Here is a 16,762-nt window from a genome sequence, read left to right on the forward strand (position 1 = left end):
CAGAGGTATATGATGTCACACTTGAGAAGACGTTGCGCAGCACAAATCCGTTTGGAAGTGAAATAAACTTCAACAGATTTCCCCTGCTCAGAGAGTAGGGAGCAATGAACATTGTGTAGGGACCGTGTCAGTGGGTACACAGTTAATGCATGGAGCTCACTTCTAACAAGCTGGTTATCTGAATCAGGTGTGTCAACAAAGAGAGATATGCAAAATATGCAGAGCTGGGGTATAAAGGAGGAAAAATACTGTATGTGACACAGTGGAACAGTATGGGGAAAATGTGTTTTTGAACCTTAAACCACATAAACACATTTCATTAGACCAAATACACAAAATAATGTTCTTTTTAGCAACATCATATGACCCCTTTAATTTGACCTTCATGCCCAAACATTGTGCACCCATAGGAAATGAATACCAAAAATCAAAGCATTTTTTTTCCAAAAAAAAAAAAAAAATATATATATATATATATATATATATATATATATATATATATATATATATATATATATATATGACACAAATGCAGTTCAAACATACACAGAATTTAAGTTTGAGCCTATACAACAAACACAAAAAACAAGCCATTGAGTACTACAGCCAAACAGTGGCATTACAATGTTTTATATTTTTATACCATCCTATGTCACCAGATGGCACCAAAGTAATCAAATGCCTAGGTTTTGGCTGTCTGAATTTGTGGCAATAATATTTTTCACTTAAGTAAAAGAAATATTAAATACAACATAAAAATAAGCATATTTTACGTCCTTCTTGACAAATTTGGGACTTGATTCAACAGTTCAGTGGATTAAAAAAGGCCTGCTAAATTTCTCCCATAGAAAATAAATGCTAAATAATATTGCAAATGCAAATATATATTATTTGTCCAATAAATCCAACACAAAGTAGATCAAAACACACATAAATGAAGGGGGGCGAGACTATACAACATCCTCGATATGTCAAACACTCTATTTTTCCCTCTCTCTCTCTCTCTCTCACACACACACACACACACACACACACAAGCACACCAATAATCCACATCAATAATCCATTAATAGATAATCAAATTAATTTTCAATTAGTTTAAATATTGTTTTTAATGATTACTTATTATTTGGTGATAAGGACACAGTAGCAAAAACATGGATAATTGGGTGATTGTATCACCTTTCTGCTGTTCGTTCATCACTTGAAAGAAGTTACACTGAAACTAAACTCTGAAATAAAATCTTTAATGTATCTCTCAATAAAATTTTGAAATTAAACCTTTCTCCTTCTCAAAATGGCTTCCATAAATCAGAAACTTCCATAAATTTGAAACTTCCAGAATCAAAACGGCATCATTTAAAAACTTCTATTCGCAAATGTCTTGCGTTGCTTTTTCTCAGAGCTGAATATCAGAATCAGAAAGAGCTTTATTGCTCTTGCTTGTATGTTTGCGCATACAAGGAATTTGTTTTAGTGACATAAGCTTCCAGTACACAGAGATACCAACACACAGACAAAAAAAAAAAATGTAGGCAAATAAATAAGTGTATAAACAATTGTGCTATAAATGATAATGGAATAGGATTGAATAAAATGCAGGGATGTACTAGGATGGAGGGGTAACAAATAAATATAAGGATATTGCACTTTTGTTTGCATAAGCATAAGTGGGGAACATTTAACTGTTCATGAGGTAGATTGCCTGGGGGAAGAAACTGTTTTTGTGACTTACTGTTCTGGTATTTGCGGCTCTGAGGCGCATGCCAGATGGCAAAAGTTCAAAGATGGGATGACTTGGATGTGTGGGATCCAGAGTGATTTTATGAGCCCTTTTCTTCACTCTGGATGCATACAGTTCTTGAAGGGTGGGCAGGGGAGCACCAATAATCCTTTCAGCAGTCCGAACAGTTCTCTGTAGTCTTCTGATGTCTGATTTTGTTGCTGAGCCAAACCAGACAGTTATAGAAGTACACAGTACAGACTCAATGACGGCTGAGTAGAACTGTTTCAGCAGCTCCTGTGGCAGGTTAAACTTCCTCAGCTGGCGAAGGAAGTACAACCTTTGTTGGGCCTTTTTCACAATGGAGTCAAAGTGATAGTCCCACTTCAGGTCCTGAGAGATGGTAGTTCCCAGAAATCTGAATGACTCCACTGCAGTCAAGGTGCTGTTCATGATGGTGAGTGGAGAGAGCAGGGGGGTTTCCACTATCATCTCCACTGTTTTGAGCATGTTCAGCTCCAGGTTGTTAAGACTGCACCAGACAGCCAGCTGTTCAACCTCTTGTCTGTAAGCAGACTCATCACCGTCCTGGATGAGGCCGATGTCATCTGCAAACTTCAGGAGTTTGACAGAGAGGTCTTTAGAGGTGCTGTCGCTGGTGTACAGGGAGAAGAGCAGAGGGGAGAGAACACATCCCTGAGGGGCCCCAGTGTTGGTGGTGCAGCTGTTTGACATGAATTTCCCCAGTCTCACTAACTGTTGCCTATCTGTCAGAAAGCTGGTGATCCACTGACAGATAGAGCTAGGAACAGAGAGCTGGGTCAGTTTGGTCTGGAGGGTTGTTGGGATGATGGTGTTGAAAGCCGAACTATAGTCCACAAACAGGATCCTCACATAAGTCCCTGTTTTGTCCAGATGTTGCAGGATGAAGTGAATGTCTGTCATTTCATATCTGCGTCAAGACACAAACGCGCTATCATCGCGTTTTTCTTAAGACAATTAACATTACGTTTATGCAAGTATCGTGAAAGTACACGCAGCTCGGCACGTCACCTGTAGCAGAAAAAAATGCAGCTGCATGTGAGTTGAAAGTAGGTGAAACTGTAAATCCGTCAGTCTTTCAGTTTCCTTCAATGCCCACTGGCAGAGCGTGCATGTACTTTATCAAGTCATATGGCAACCTATTTTGGGTTAAATAATGTCCCAAATGCTTCCAGATATACAAGGTTACGTATTAATGGAGAAATATTTCTGAATCTACCTATAGTATCTTTTCACATTATAAATAATAAATAGTCAGATAAATTATTAACAAGTAATGTAGTTCACTGTTCAGTTTAAGATGCCCTATTACTCATGCTACTCATTAAAATGATGTTCAAATTTAATACTTGAATAAAAGTTGTAAAAATACAAATGTATTTAATAATCAGACTAAATAAATACTTAAATTGTTTCAGGCCTCCATGTGAATATTGCACAATGTTTCATTTAATTGACCCAAGAATGAAGGCTATATAAAAAAATAAATAAATAAAGTTTTTAAATTTAAAACGCACAAATGAATATGAAAAATTAAAGTTTAACTGGGCAGGCACACAATTTTAGTTTATGTTCACACCTGGAATTTACTAATTACCAATTTAAGATATCAAACTGCAAAAAGATAAATGGTAAATTGTCCCAAAAATGGAAAAAATTTCATAATTTCTCACTCTGTCATTCTAAACCTGCAAGATTTGCATTAATTTTCAAAACACAATAGAAGATATTTTGAACGAGATCATTTCCTTCCATCGACAGTCTACACAACTACCACTTTAATATTTCAAGAAGTTCATAAAGAGATCATAAAACTAATCCAAATGTATCTGAATGTATGTATTCTGAAGAGACTCGGTCACTTTGCAATGAACAGAATTACTTTTTTTTTTTTTATCATTGATTAGGGAACATTAACAGAAAATTTGGATTAACCACATGATACATATAAATTACTTCTCTTAATGGATTAGATCTCTTTATGAAGTATTAAAGTGGTAGTTAAGGGAAAGAAATCTTATATTCTATTAAAATATGAATGGTTCCTGAGAGAGATGTTGTCATTAATTGTTGTTTTGTTGTTGTCGTTGTTTTTTTTTTTTTTTTTTTTTTTGTTGTTTTTGTTGTTTTTTCAAGAAGCCAAGTTCCTGGCTTCTCCCAAGACCTTCATGGACCCAATTGACCTCTGAATCAGCTGTGAAGGAGGATGAAACCAATTGTCTAAGGTTAAACTATATTTCAGAATAAGAATATCTATACTTTTGCTGTATTTTGCTGTAATAGTAGTCTGTGTTCATGGATTTATTTTATTGCTGATTTTGTCATATCTGTTATCTAGAATGGACAGCGATATTGCATCATTTGGTCTCCTACTTCATTTGATTCCACCGTCATCACAAGGCTGCAAGGGACCTGGAAAAATGTCATCCTGTCAAGCTGAAAAACATCTTCAAAAAGGTACATTTGGACATTTCTGTCACAACCTATTATCTGCTTAAAATAACGCCAGATAATGAAAAACACGTTTAATATAAATAAACTTTACTATAAACGTTACTTTTGTCTTTTATCTGCAGGCACCAACAAGAACAGCTTGATTGCAGAGAAGAGACCACACAGCCGTACCTGCTCGCTGATGGGACACAGGGAACATTATTCATAGATGCTGCACAACTCAAATCTACACGTCATATTTGTTCATGTCTAGGTAAATTTGATGATTTTGTGTTTTATTAACTATTTTATGTTTCTGTGCAACACTTAATGAATGTGACTGACTAATTAACATCTACACATCTGGTATATATGCTGTGAAGTTGCCAGTTTGCCCATTTGTTCAATAAATGGTGAAATGTATACAACTGTCTGAAGACTCTTGATTTTATGTCTAATCTAGTACATTAACTTTATTATAACATAATAATAAAAAAAGAATGTGTTTGCACTAAAAAGAGGAGTTAATTACACTTAAAACAAGCCCAGGGGTGTTAAATACACAGTCAGTAGATGATTGTTTATATGTCACAGTTAGACATTGTTTAAAATGAAGAGATGAGGAGAAGCAGTTATTATAAAACTATATTATTTGTTGCTTTAATGCTTTGAAATGACAAAATATACATTTGACATGTCAGTAAAGGTATTTAAATGAATTATAAGTAAGAAGAGGTCAAGAAGAGGCTTAAATGCAGCTCTGTCTGAAAAGAACCGTAGTCAACTGTTTTACACTGCTCATATACAACATCCCATTCCATAAAATGTGTTTCTTAGTAATGAAAGCTGGACCCATGAACAAACGGTTTCATGCCATTTGGACGTGGCTCAGTGTCTAAAGAGCTCTTTGTGTAAAGATCAATCAGTTGTGGATATTTATGCACCGTTCCATCATTCACGCTGCTTTATGTTTTACTCCTTACTACAGGAAACAGAGCTAGGTTTTTTGAGTTTTGGCTTACTAAATGTAGCTTGTGTTGCTAGAAGCTTTTTAGTCTCTGCATTCGGGGTTGGATTGGTTTTCTCAATCACGTTTTTAAACTCCGGTCACAGTTCTCAAAACATTTAACACAGTGATCCGAACATTTGTAATTCAAATGTTTTCATAATAGTTTATACTGCCAATCAAAAAAAAAAAAAAAAAAAAGTATTTTACACAAATCACAAACATTTATGTACCATTTTTCCAAACACAACAGTCAAAAACCTGAGGGGTTTTGGATTATTATTATTTTTATACTTTCAATTTGTGGTATACACTGACACTGTTATTGAACTAAACAGAATTAACATTCAACATTCATTAACTAATTTATATTTAATGTATATTATTCAAATTTGATCAAATTTATGAAACAAAGTTTTACTGTCATTTCTTTGCAGATTGTGATGTTCCCTATAATTTCTTCTGTTTCTCAGAAAGGCACTGATTGGTCATGCTGATGACTGAATCGCAGGGTTGTCAGATCTGTTTAACAAAACCAGCCCAATGGCCAACAAAAACTAGCCCCAAAGCTATCCTAACATACTACACAATATGACACTCCCATACTTAAAATGCATATTTTAATTGATAATCACTATATGATACTTATCATAAACACAGTCTGTTTTGAAAAAAGTGCTTACGTGAGCTCAAAGTCTCCCAACCAGTGTCCTCCCTCACAAAAATCTCCTTATTCTGTCATTATCCAATACAGTAATATCATAGGTAAAATAACCTCTGGGGGGAAATAATAAACCTGCACGAACAGTTTAGTCCCCCAATATTAAACTTGGTAACTCTTTTCATCTGAGATGATGTCTGGCATGCTGAAATCAGTAATCAAAAGTGTTGCAGAAAAGAAAGCCCTTTTAATATCATGTGATCTATCTCTTGACATGGATTATCATGCTTTTTTTCATGCCCAGTATCACACTGAGATGCACAAGTAAATGCATTTCTCCTTCTGTCTGGGTAAGTGAATGCTTCGAACATTTCATTCTTTTCTGTACAATTTTATAATACCCACAGTTTGTAAAATGTGTCCATGTCTACTGTAATAACTTAAATTCAATTGTTCAGTTTGGTCACTATATTATTATAGTATATTATATATTATTATAGTATATTGTGAAACATTAAAACAGTAGTTGAATAAAAGATGAAGTTAATGGTTAAAGAAATTAAGACACATTAAGATATTATATAATGCGTTACACTGAGATTATAAAAAATATTTCCAACAATATGTCTTTACTACTGCTTTTTATCAAATTAACACACCCTTGCAGAATAAAAGTATTTGTATATGTTTTTAAAATAAATAAATGACCTCAAACTTTTGAATGGTAACGCATTTTGTTACCATTTTGTTAGTGTTTATTGATTTAATTATACTTTTTATTCATCAAATAATCCTGAAAAGAAGTATCACTGGTTCCCAAAAATATTAAGCAGCACTAATTCTTACAAAACGGATAATAAAACGGCTTATTAGAATGATTTCTGAAGGATCATGTGACACTAAAAACTGGAGTAAAACTGGAAACAGCTTGACATCACAGTAATATATTATACTGAAATATTGAATTATGATTGAGATAATGTTTATCATAATTTTGAAGATCTAAAACTGAAGAAAGTTTTCTGAGAAGAGGAGGTTTAGCAGTAGGGTGGGGTAGGGTAAGAGTATAGGAAATACAGTTTGTACAATATAAAAATTACACCATAAAACAGGAAAGCAGTTATCTGCTTACCTTACGTGTTATGTGCACAAGTATGAAAAAAGGTGTTTTGATATATTTTTTATTATTTATTTGTTATTATTATTATTTATTAATATTTTAATTTATGTTATTCATTATTTATTATTATTATTAATAATAAAAATACTCTTTTTATTTGTTTATTAATTTTTATTAAATTTTTTGGTTAAAGTCCACAGAGCTGTAATTGAAGAAACTCATGTTTTTCACTGTAATAATGGCTTTAGTTTCTCTGGTCTGGCTTCAGTACTGACTCTAGGTGGCACTAGAGACGTTTGTGAAGCTCCATAAAAGCAAAGAAAGAAAGAAGATATTACACGCAGATCCCGCCCGATTGACAGATGACTTCCACCAATCAGGGTAAAGCTGTCTCTTTCCCCTTCCGTGTGTTTGTGTCCTGATAGGTCAGCTGCGAGTGCGCTGTTTAGTGAAGCTGACCGGAAATACGTCTATTTGTTCACATTAAACTGAGCTTTGTTTTTCTGAAAATTATTACTATTGCAAACTCTCAAACGTGGCTGAACTTCGAGAAACATGGAACAAGTCGGGAACAAGTATTTGTGCCAGGATTATTTCAGGTTTTTGACTGTAGTTTAATATTCAGGACTGTAACGTTAAAGCATGGTAGAAGCTTGTACACAACCGTACAGAAATCAGTTTTGTGTCCAGATTACCATACTTACTACAGTTATATTAAACACAGTAAACGCATAATAAATTATTATATAATGGGATGCCATCTTATTATTTAAAATAATATTGCATCCAAAAAGCTTTCAAAATTTGATGTTTTTGTTTTTTTGTTTTTTTTTGGGATGATAGTGTAGATAAGTTATACAAATTAGTTAATTTAATTTACTACACTTATTATTTTACAGAATCTATCATTTAATATATCTAGGGAGCTGTACAGAAAATTACCATGATAGATTTTTGTAATGGGGAGGTAACAGTGGGATTAACAATCCTTTGTAACACAATTATATGTATATAAAAAAAGGAAACAATCATCAATATTTAGTTGACATTTCCCTCTGTTCTGTCTGATTTTCTCAATAGCCTTGCATTCCTCGCTAAACATGCAATTTGAGGATGGTATATTCATCAAAGATTACATCAGGATGATGGCGTATATGATCGTGTTGTGTTTCACACTGGCCATTTCATTATCATTTTGGGTCCTTTCCATAACTGCCAGCACTTACTATGGTGAGAATTCACTTTCTAATTTCTGTTTGAATACATAAGCGCTGTGTATGTAACCCACCTTATTGCCCAGTTACTCATTGTACGTGTATGAAAGGGCTCCTATGGAAACCTTAAACCCATGTCTAAATATCTAAATGTAAATTTAAATGAACTTTAGAAATAACCAAATAAATATTTTGAGTTTACAGTACTTATTTCTAATATAAATATATATATATATATATATATATATATATATATATATGTGTGTGTGTGTGTGTGTGTGTGTGTGTGTGTGTGTGTATATATGTATATACACATATATATATATATACATATATACACATATACATATATACACATATACACATATACATATATATACACAAATATACACATGTGTATATGTGTTTATATATATATGTGTATATGTATATATGTGTGTGTGTATTTGTGTATATATACATATATAAACATGTATATATATGTCTGTGTGTGTATATATATATATGGTTCACATATGCTCTGGAAAGTCATTTTAATTAACAAAATTGTATGGTAATGTAAAATGTAGAGGATTCTGACTTCACGTCCAGTTCATAGCATATAAAATACTGTTTTGCAGGTACTCTGCAGCCTGTATCACCATGGCGGTGGCTGTTCTCTGTGCTTGTCCCTCTTTTCATCACATTTCGAGCCTTTAAACGCAAGAATCTTGATCATGGTGGTGCCATAGGAGGTGAGGAATATATTTTAAAGTTCAGATGGTCCTTTATGGGGGCATTTTACAGGGCATAAACGGTCATAACCCAAAGACATCTCAAGTAGTATGAAAAAAAAGTCACCAAAAACAAACCCCTCAACAATCTAAATCCCAAGCCTTTTCCTGGAGGCACAGCAACAGTTTCCTTAACAAAACTGCCCAAGATTCTAGGCACTAAAACCTTACGAATAGTACATAGGAAATGAGGTAAATATCAGACAAACTAAAATTATCATATAAATGTCAGCCAAAAAAAGGATAAAATGTCAACAATGTCATATTTCAGTTATTTGAAAAATTCCAAACTGAAGTTTCAACTGTGACATGATAAACATCATGACTGGGTCAACTCTCAAAACATTGATTCATTCATAATCTGGACTTGAGCTGCTTCTCTCATGAGTGTGCCAGCAAGAGGGAGTGTAATATACTAGGATCATATTTTGAAGTGATAAAAAAGCTTGAAAATATTCAAATACAGAACTGGAACGTTAAGCATAATACTTTGTAAGAGAACCACACTGTGGAAATATAGGCTCTGAGATTGCTTTATAATGATACATTTTAACACTCTCCTTTCTCCTCAGTCAAATGCAGCAGAAATGATGAGGTCTATTGTATAGTTGTTCTTCTATTACGTAATATATTGTATATTAAAAAAGAGCGTCTTGTTGTTTCTGGATTACTGATCATGATGTGTGTATATTAATAAATAGCAAATTAACAGATCTTCATCTCTTTGCAGCGATGCTGGTTGGATTTGTTCTCACTATGGCCAACATGAGCTTTTTTGGAGCTTTGTTGACCTTTTTTGTCACATCCAGCAAACTAACCAAATGGAAGGGAGACATAAAAAAACAAATTGACTCCGATTATAAAGAAGGTATGTGTGGTTCTTTACTGAACAATTCTAATATTTAAAAATATATTTTTTTCTCATTGTTATGGGCTGGGTTTGAGTAGACAAAAGAAATCTCTATTTTTGTTGCTTGTCTTTGTATATTGCAAATAGCTGGATTTACCGTTTTTGGTATTCTTCCAGGTTATTTACTTGTATGGGGAAATTAATCAGAAGTATCGGTGTGACGCTGTGGGTAGACAGACAACAGATTTTATCTATTTTTTTTATAGCTTTTCAGTTCAATTCAGGATTTTTTTCTTTTGTGTATTCAGAACAGTTTACAATAAGATTCAATCCAATTTTGATTGATTGTATTCTGAATTTATAGAATTCATTCATAAGAGTATTTACTTCCTACCTTTAAAATTAAAACAGTCTTAAACACCCTCTAGTCCCACTCTGTCTGAAAATATTCATATGTATTTTTACAAATATTCCTTCAAATTTGAATAAACATAGAGGGACAATTTACAGATGATGTTTACATACACCTTGCAGAATCGGCAAAAATGTTATTATTTTACCAAAATAAGATTGATCAGACAACATGCATGTTATTGTTTATTTAGTATTGACCTGGATTAGATATTTCAGATGTTTACATATAGCCCACAAGACAAAAAAAAAAGATTGTTGAATTTATACAAAGTTAAAAAGTTTACATACACTTGATTCTTAAAAACGTGTTGTTACCTGAATGACCCAGAGCTGTTTTTTTAAAATTATTATTATTGATAGCTGTTCATAAGCCCCTTGTTTGTTATTTTTATTCTCGCTCTTCCCGCCGCTGCCATGTCGTCGAGATGCTGTGTGTTTCGTTGTGAAAGTGAAACTACTTTGTTTCGCAATGTAGTGCGTAAAAAGACAGTATACATCATTATAATCAGTAATTATCCCCACTGGATGCAACAAATGCCTCGTTTATAATGTTTGTTTTGTTTTATTGGTTTTGTTTCATTGTGCTGGGAGACGGCATCACAATATTGTAAGGGGCGTAACTTTTACGTCACACGCATGAGGCATTCGGCCAATCACAATTCACTGGATAGTTGGCCAATTAGCATATACCTGTAAAAATATACACATTTCAGAAAGGCGGGGCATAGAGGAGCAACAATAATGTACATTATATGGAAAATAATGTATTTGTTTTACCTTAAACTGCATAAACACATTGCATTACACTAAATACACTTAATTTTCTTTTTAGCATGTCATATGACCCCTTTAAACTGCCTGCTGTTCTTCAGAAAAATCCTTCAGGTCCGACAAATTCTTTGGTTTTCCAGCACTTTTGTGTATTTGAACCCTTTCCAACAATGACTGTATGATTTTAAGATGCTTCTTTTCACACTGGGTACAACTGAGGGACTAAAGCAACAATCACAGAAGGTTCAAACGCTCACTGATGCTTCAGAAGGATGCATTAAGAGGCAGGGGTGATAACGTTTTGAGTCTGAAGATCAGGGTAAATTCTAGGGCTGCCCCGTAATAGTCGATTAACCGTTAGTCAACCAGATGAGGCTTGGTTGACCAAAATGTGTCACGTAGTCATATAAAAATAAAAATCACCAATTGTTAACGGCTGGTCTTTGGTAATACAGTACATCAGACAGGACATCCAAATGCTCACCTATCATTCATCAACCTCATATTGGGCTTATCATCTGAAATATGTAAGCATTAGCAAATTTACTTGGCCGCTCAATCTAATGAAACAGTGTATATCTTTGCCTTACAGACTTAAAAAAATATATATCTATAGAGAGTGAAATGTGGCAAATGAACCAATTGAAATGGAAAACAAATTCTCCTATTATGTAATCCGTATGAAACATCACATACAGGAGCGTCCTCTATTGCAGAGATGATGAGTCAGTGTTGCTGACTTCATCTCTTAAACCAAAAACAAAGAAAGCACTAGTTTATCAAATTTTTTAAATGATAATGTCCTTACTGTTTTTCTATAACACATTCATAATCATATTTCTGACGGTTCACTGTGGCATGCTTTATGCCTGTGCTTGAGCACTTATTAGGCTTTGTAGGCAATTAAAGGCTCATTGTAATGATTTAATTGTTTATTAATAAATGTGCGATTAGCCGACAAAAGTTTTCACCCCCCCGCTCTTAATGCGCATCACACAAGTCGAGTTGTAATTCAAATCTGAGGTGTACAGGAAAAACAGGACTGGGAGGAAAACTGTGCTAAAAAGCTTAGTTTGTCTTCGGAACACAACGTAAGATATTTTGGATGAAAACCGGGAGGCTTGTGACTGTCCCATAGACTGTCAAGTAAAATACACTGTCGAAAATGAGAAATTGAGGAGATGAGTTGTTGAATCAAGTCATTATTTTAGTTTTCTTCACATACAAAAATTATTCTCGTCACTTCATAATGTTACGTTTGAACCACGCATGACAGATCGACTATTTTGATGATGCTTTTCATACTTTTCTGGACCATGACCGTGTACTTTCACAGTCACAAGCCTCTTGTTTTGCCATTATAATTCACCTCACCCTTTCTGAATTCTGCAGAGGGTTAGATGTTTGCCTGACTTGGATGTTTTCTTGTGTGGAAGTGGAAGAATGGCACTTTTTTATGTTGCTGTATAGAATGCTTGTCGATAACGTTACTTGTGTGTCTTCAATGTCTGCAGGAGGCCAGAGGAATTGGTTGCAAGTTTTCTGTAATGGTGGAGTCCCTACTGAATTGGCCCTGCTCTATATGATTGAAGTCGGTCCTGGAGAAATACCTGTGGATTTTGGAAAGCAGTATTCCGCTTCATGGATGTGCTTATCACTCTTAGGAGCCTTGGCTTGCAGCACAGGGGACACCTGGGCTTCTGAAGTTGGTCCTGTGCTTAGTAAGAGAAAGCCCAGGCTCATCACCACCTGGAAATATGTCCCAACAGGTACAGAGTCCGAACTTTAAATGGCCGAAATTGGCAGAATAAAATAATAATAATTCCTTACATTTATATAGCGCTTTTCTTTGTACTCAAAGCGATTTTACATAGAAAGGGGGAATCTCCTCAACTACCACCAGTAAGAATTTAAGTTAAATACATTATGGACTGATTCCACAGATGTTGTGAATTACCACGGACAATAATTATGGCCAGGATTTGTTCTGCTGTCTACTTATTTGTACTTTCCAAAACAAAAGTATCAGCAATAATCCAGATTTTAAAAATGACAGTTTAAATATATTAACGATAAAATGTAATTTTGAATGAATTCACTTTTGACGGTTTTATGTCATGAAAGAGTATGAAATATGAAAGAGTAGTGCCACCACGGTCGCAAAATACTTTGAGACCGTGACTTTTCTTATAAAACAGCAATTATTTCCCCAAATATAGCTGACCCCAAATAATTGACATTATCGACATTATCGAATTTTTTAATCCTATTGATTATGAAAATAAAAATAAAAAAATGGCCAAAAATGTGACTGAGCATGATCATAACCTCCATATTAGAAAATGAGTTCATAGTGTAACCGGTCTCTGTTAATTTTCATTCTCATTTGGAGGGTTGGTGAAGGATCATTTAAACACCTTGATTATGGTCAGTATGAAGTGATTTATTAAAGCCTTTGTCTTAACTGCTATATAATTGTTTATAGGGACCAATGGCGGAGTCACTGCTGTTGGGTTAGTGGCCAGTGTTTTGGGTGGAGGCACAGTGGGAATAGCCTACTACTTCATGCAGCTCCTGTTGGTAAAAGATCTGCATTTAGCAGTTCCTCAGTGGCCTATCATCGTGTATGGAGCAATAGCTGGGCTGTTTGGATCTCTGCTAGATTCATTCCTCGGTGCAACCATGCAGTATTCAGGTAATCTGGCTGATTAAAATTAGGTAAATAAAAAAGAATAGATTCATTTATATATTTTTCCCCCTGTGGTCCACCACAATATTATTGCAAGTTTCTTGCAGCAGTCATACTACCAGTGCTAATTTATTTTTATGTAATATTAAATTTATCATCTTCGTTCAGCTCTCTTTTTTAAAAAATCTAATTGGACATGAAAAGTTACTTAGCACTGAATGATTATTGATTCTCTTTTAATCAGTACCTATTGATGTTACGTTAATAGTGCAAAATAAAATAACTTAATGTTACTTTATTGATTGAACAATAATAACTATTAATTCATCATCATTATTATTATTATTAAATAATTCCACATCTAGAGAAATGCTATCACCTCCTTCGTATTGTCATATGTTGTACGCTGTTATGAAGAAAAACATTTGATAATATGGCAGTGAAGCAGTTTGGTTTTATATTATAACACATTTGTGCGATAAGTTCAGTGTGCGTTAGCTAACATGCAAAACATGGTAATTTATCATATTGGTCTAATTTATTTCTCATTTGACCTGGGTTTTCTTTTAATATTTGTGTATTAGAATATTTCCTTATAATATTTGTATTTGTCTAGGTGTTTGACACTTTTTATTTTCTTTCCATCAAGGATACGACGAATCCACTGGGAAGGTTGTGAGTTATGAGTCCCCGAGCGTTAAAAGAATATGTGGGAAACCCATCCTGGACAATAACGGAGTGAATCTGTTTTCTTGTGTACTCATAGCACTGTTTCTGCCTGGGTTTGCTTGGATATTCTGGGCTAGGCACTGAATCATGTGATTTTAATTGTCTATCATGTCCCTTTTAGGGTAAAGAGCAGTTTATGATCAAAACAATGCCATAACCATAACACGTTTTTTTTTTTTTTTAATCAAGCACAACTCTTAATGTCTTTATTTCTACACATTGTGTCAAGGCTTGCAAAATTAGTTTAAATTTGAAATGTGTAATGTTAAAATACTTCACATGTGAGAACAGATCAATTATATTCAAGCAGTGACTCAAGTATTTCATCTTCTGTTCCTCTATGAATTTGGAAAGCCTTGTGATGGCAAACAGGCCAATATTAAAGCATTACAACATGGTACACAGAGCTCAAAATACTGTAAAAAAAAACTGTACTACTAGAGTAAAGAATAGTTTCTAGGCCACATGTCCGATGTCTTCATTACATGCCCACTAGGCAATTTTTTGTTTCTTACATAAACATTTTGAGAATAGCGTTTTCTGATTCTAACTAAATGTCTCTGTGTAAGTGTCTGTGCCATTTATTACAGGTATAGGTGTGGGGTTTTTGTGTATGAACACATTCAAGTATTCCATTGGAACGTTTATGTACTCTGTGGAATAAAGTACCCTTACACACAAAGCATTCTATGTTCTTCAGCCATTCAGTCATCCATTTCTGTTTACTGTCTTGAATTTAAAACAAGAATTATGATAATGAGCCATTTGATGATTCATTCAAGTATTCCTATTTTGGTTCAGATTTGTCAAATAATAAGTGTTCAAAACTTACACTCGCCAAGCACCAAATGTGGGGTTGAAATGGCTTTGGCAAGTAGATAAAATGAGAAGAAAGTAAAATTTCTAAGAAAATAACCTGCATTTACATTTACATTACATTACATTAATTCATTTAGCAGACGCTTTTATCCAAAGCGACTTACAGATGAAGACAGTGGAAGCAATCAAAAATAGCAATGAAATATAAGTGCTATGACAAGTCTCAGTTAGGTTAACACAGTACACGTAGCATGGGATTTTAAATAATATAATGAATAAAAAGAAAACCGATAGAATAAAAAAAAAATAAAAGAATAGAGCAAGCTAGTTAGAGGTCTTTACACATACACACACACATACATATACAATTGCATAATAAATGAAAAGAAAAAAGAATACAAAAAATTAGAAAGGTTGTTAGATTTTTTATGAATAGAATTAGAATAGTGAGTGTTAAAGTTAGAGGGTCAAATAAAGATGGAAGAGATGTGTTTTAAGCCGATTCTTGAAGATGGCTAAGGACTCAGCTGCTTGGATTGAGTTGGGGAGTTCATTCCACCTGGAGGGAACATTTCATTTAAAAGTCCGTAAAAGTGACTATGTGCTTCTTTGGGATGGCACAATCAAGCGACGTTCACTTGCAGAACGCAAGCTTCTAGAGGGCACATAAGTCTGAAGTAATGAATTTAGGTAAATGGGTGCAGAGCCAGTGGTAGTTTTGTAGGCAAACATCAATACCTTGAATTTTATGCGAGCAGCTATTGGAAGCCAGTGCAAATTGATAAACAGAGGTGTGACGTGTATTCTTTTTGGCTCATTAAAAATTAATCTTGGTGCCGCATTCTGAATTAATTGTAAAGGTTTGATAGAATTAGCTGGAAGACCTGCCAAGAGGGCATTGCAATAGTCCAGCCTGGACAGAGCAAGAGCTTGAACAAGGAGTTGTGCAGCATGTTCCAAAAGAAAGGGCTTGATCTTCTTGATGTTGAATAAAGCAAATCTGCAGGATCGGACAGTTTTATCAATGTGGTCTGAGAAAGTCAGCTGATCATCAATCATAACTCCAAGGCTTCTAGCTGTTTTTGAAGGAGTTATGGTTGATGTGCCTAACTTGATAGTGAAATTTTGATGAAACGATGGGTTTGCTGGAATCACAAGCAGTTCTGTCTTGGCAAGGTTGAGTTGAAGGTGATGGTCCATCATCCAGGAAGAAATGTCAGTTAGACAAGCTGAGATGCGAATAGCTACCGTCGGATCATCAGGATGGAATGAGAGGTAGAGTTGAGTGTCATCAGCATAGCAGTGGTATAAAAAGCCATGTTTCTGAATGACAGAACCTAATGATGCCATGTAGACAGAGAAGAGAAGTGATCCAAGAACTGAGCCCTGAGGCACCCCAGTAGTTAGATGTTGAGACTTGGACACCTCACCTCTCCAAGATACTTTGAAGGACCTATCTGATAGGTAAGACTCAAACCATTGAAGTGTGGTTCCTGAGATGCCTTTTGCCAGTAGCGT

General features: G+C 34.5%; 1 protein-coding gene across 3 annotated transcripts; it reads left to right on the forward strand.

The window, feature by feature from the left end:
• Positions 1–7,253: 7,253 nt before the first annotated feature.
• On the forward strand, positions 7,254–15,110 carry tmem19 (transmembrane protein 19). 3 transcript variants are annotated; one of them, XM_026224091.1, is made up of 7 exons: positions 7,254–7,366; positions 8,066–8,215; positions 8,820–8,933; positions 9,703–9,840; positions 12,522–12,776; positions 13,493–13,702; positions 14,346–15,110. In XM_026224091.1, exons 1-7 carry the CDS (start codon positions 7,348–7,350, stop codon positions 14,507–14,509), a joined length of 1,050 nt encoding a protein of 349 aa, XP_026079876.1. In that variant the 5' UTR covers positions 7,254–7,347; the 3' UTR covers positions 14,510–15,110. The 3 variants fall into 3 exon arrangements, with proteins under 3 accessions (XP_026079876.1, XP_026079884.1, XP_026079895.1); XM_026224099.1 differs by lacking the exon at positions 7,254–7,366 and adding an exon at positions 7,413–7,584; XM_026224110.1 differs by lacking the exon at positions 7,254–7,366 and adding an exon at positions 7,415–7,560.
• Positions 15,111–16,762: the final 1,652 nt, after the last annotated feature.

The sequence above is a fragment of the Carassius auratus genome, chromosome 4 (genome assembly GCF_003368295.1).
Source record: "Carassius auratus strain Wakin chromosome 4, ASM336829v1, whole genome shotgun sequence".
Classification (NCBI taxonomy): Eukaryota; Metazoa; Chordata; class Actinopteri; order Cypriniformes; family Cyprinidae; genus Carassius; species Carassius auratus.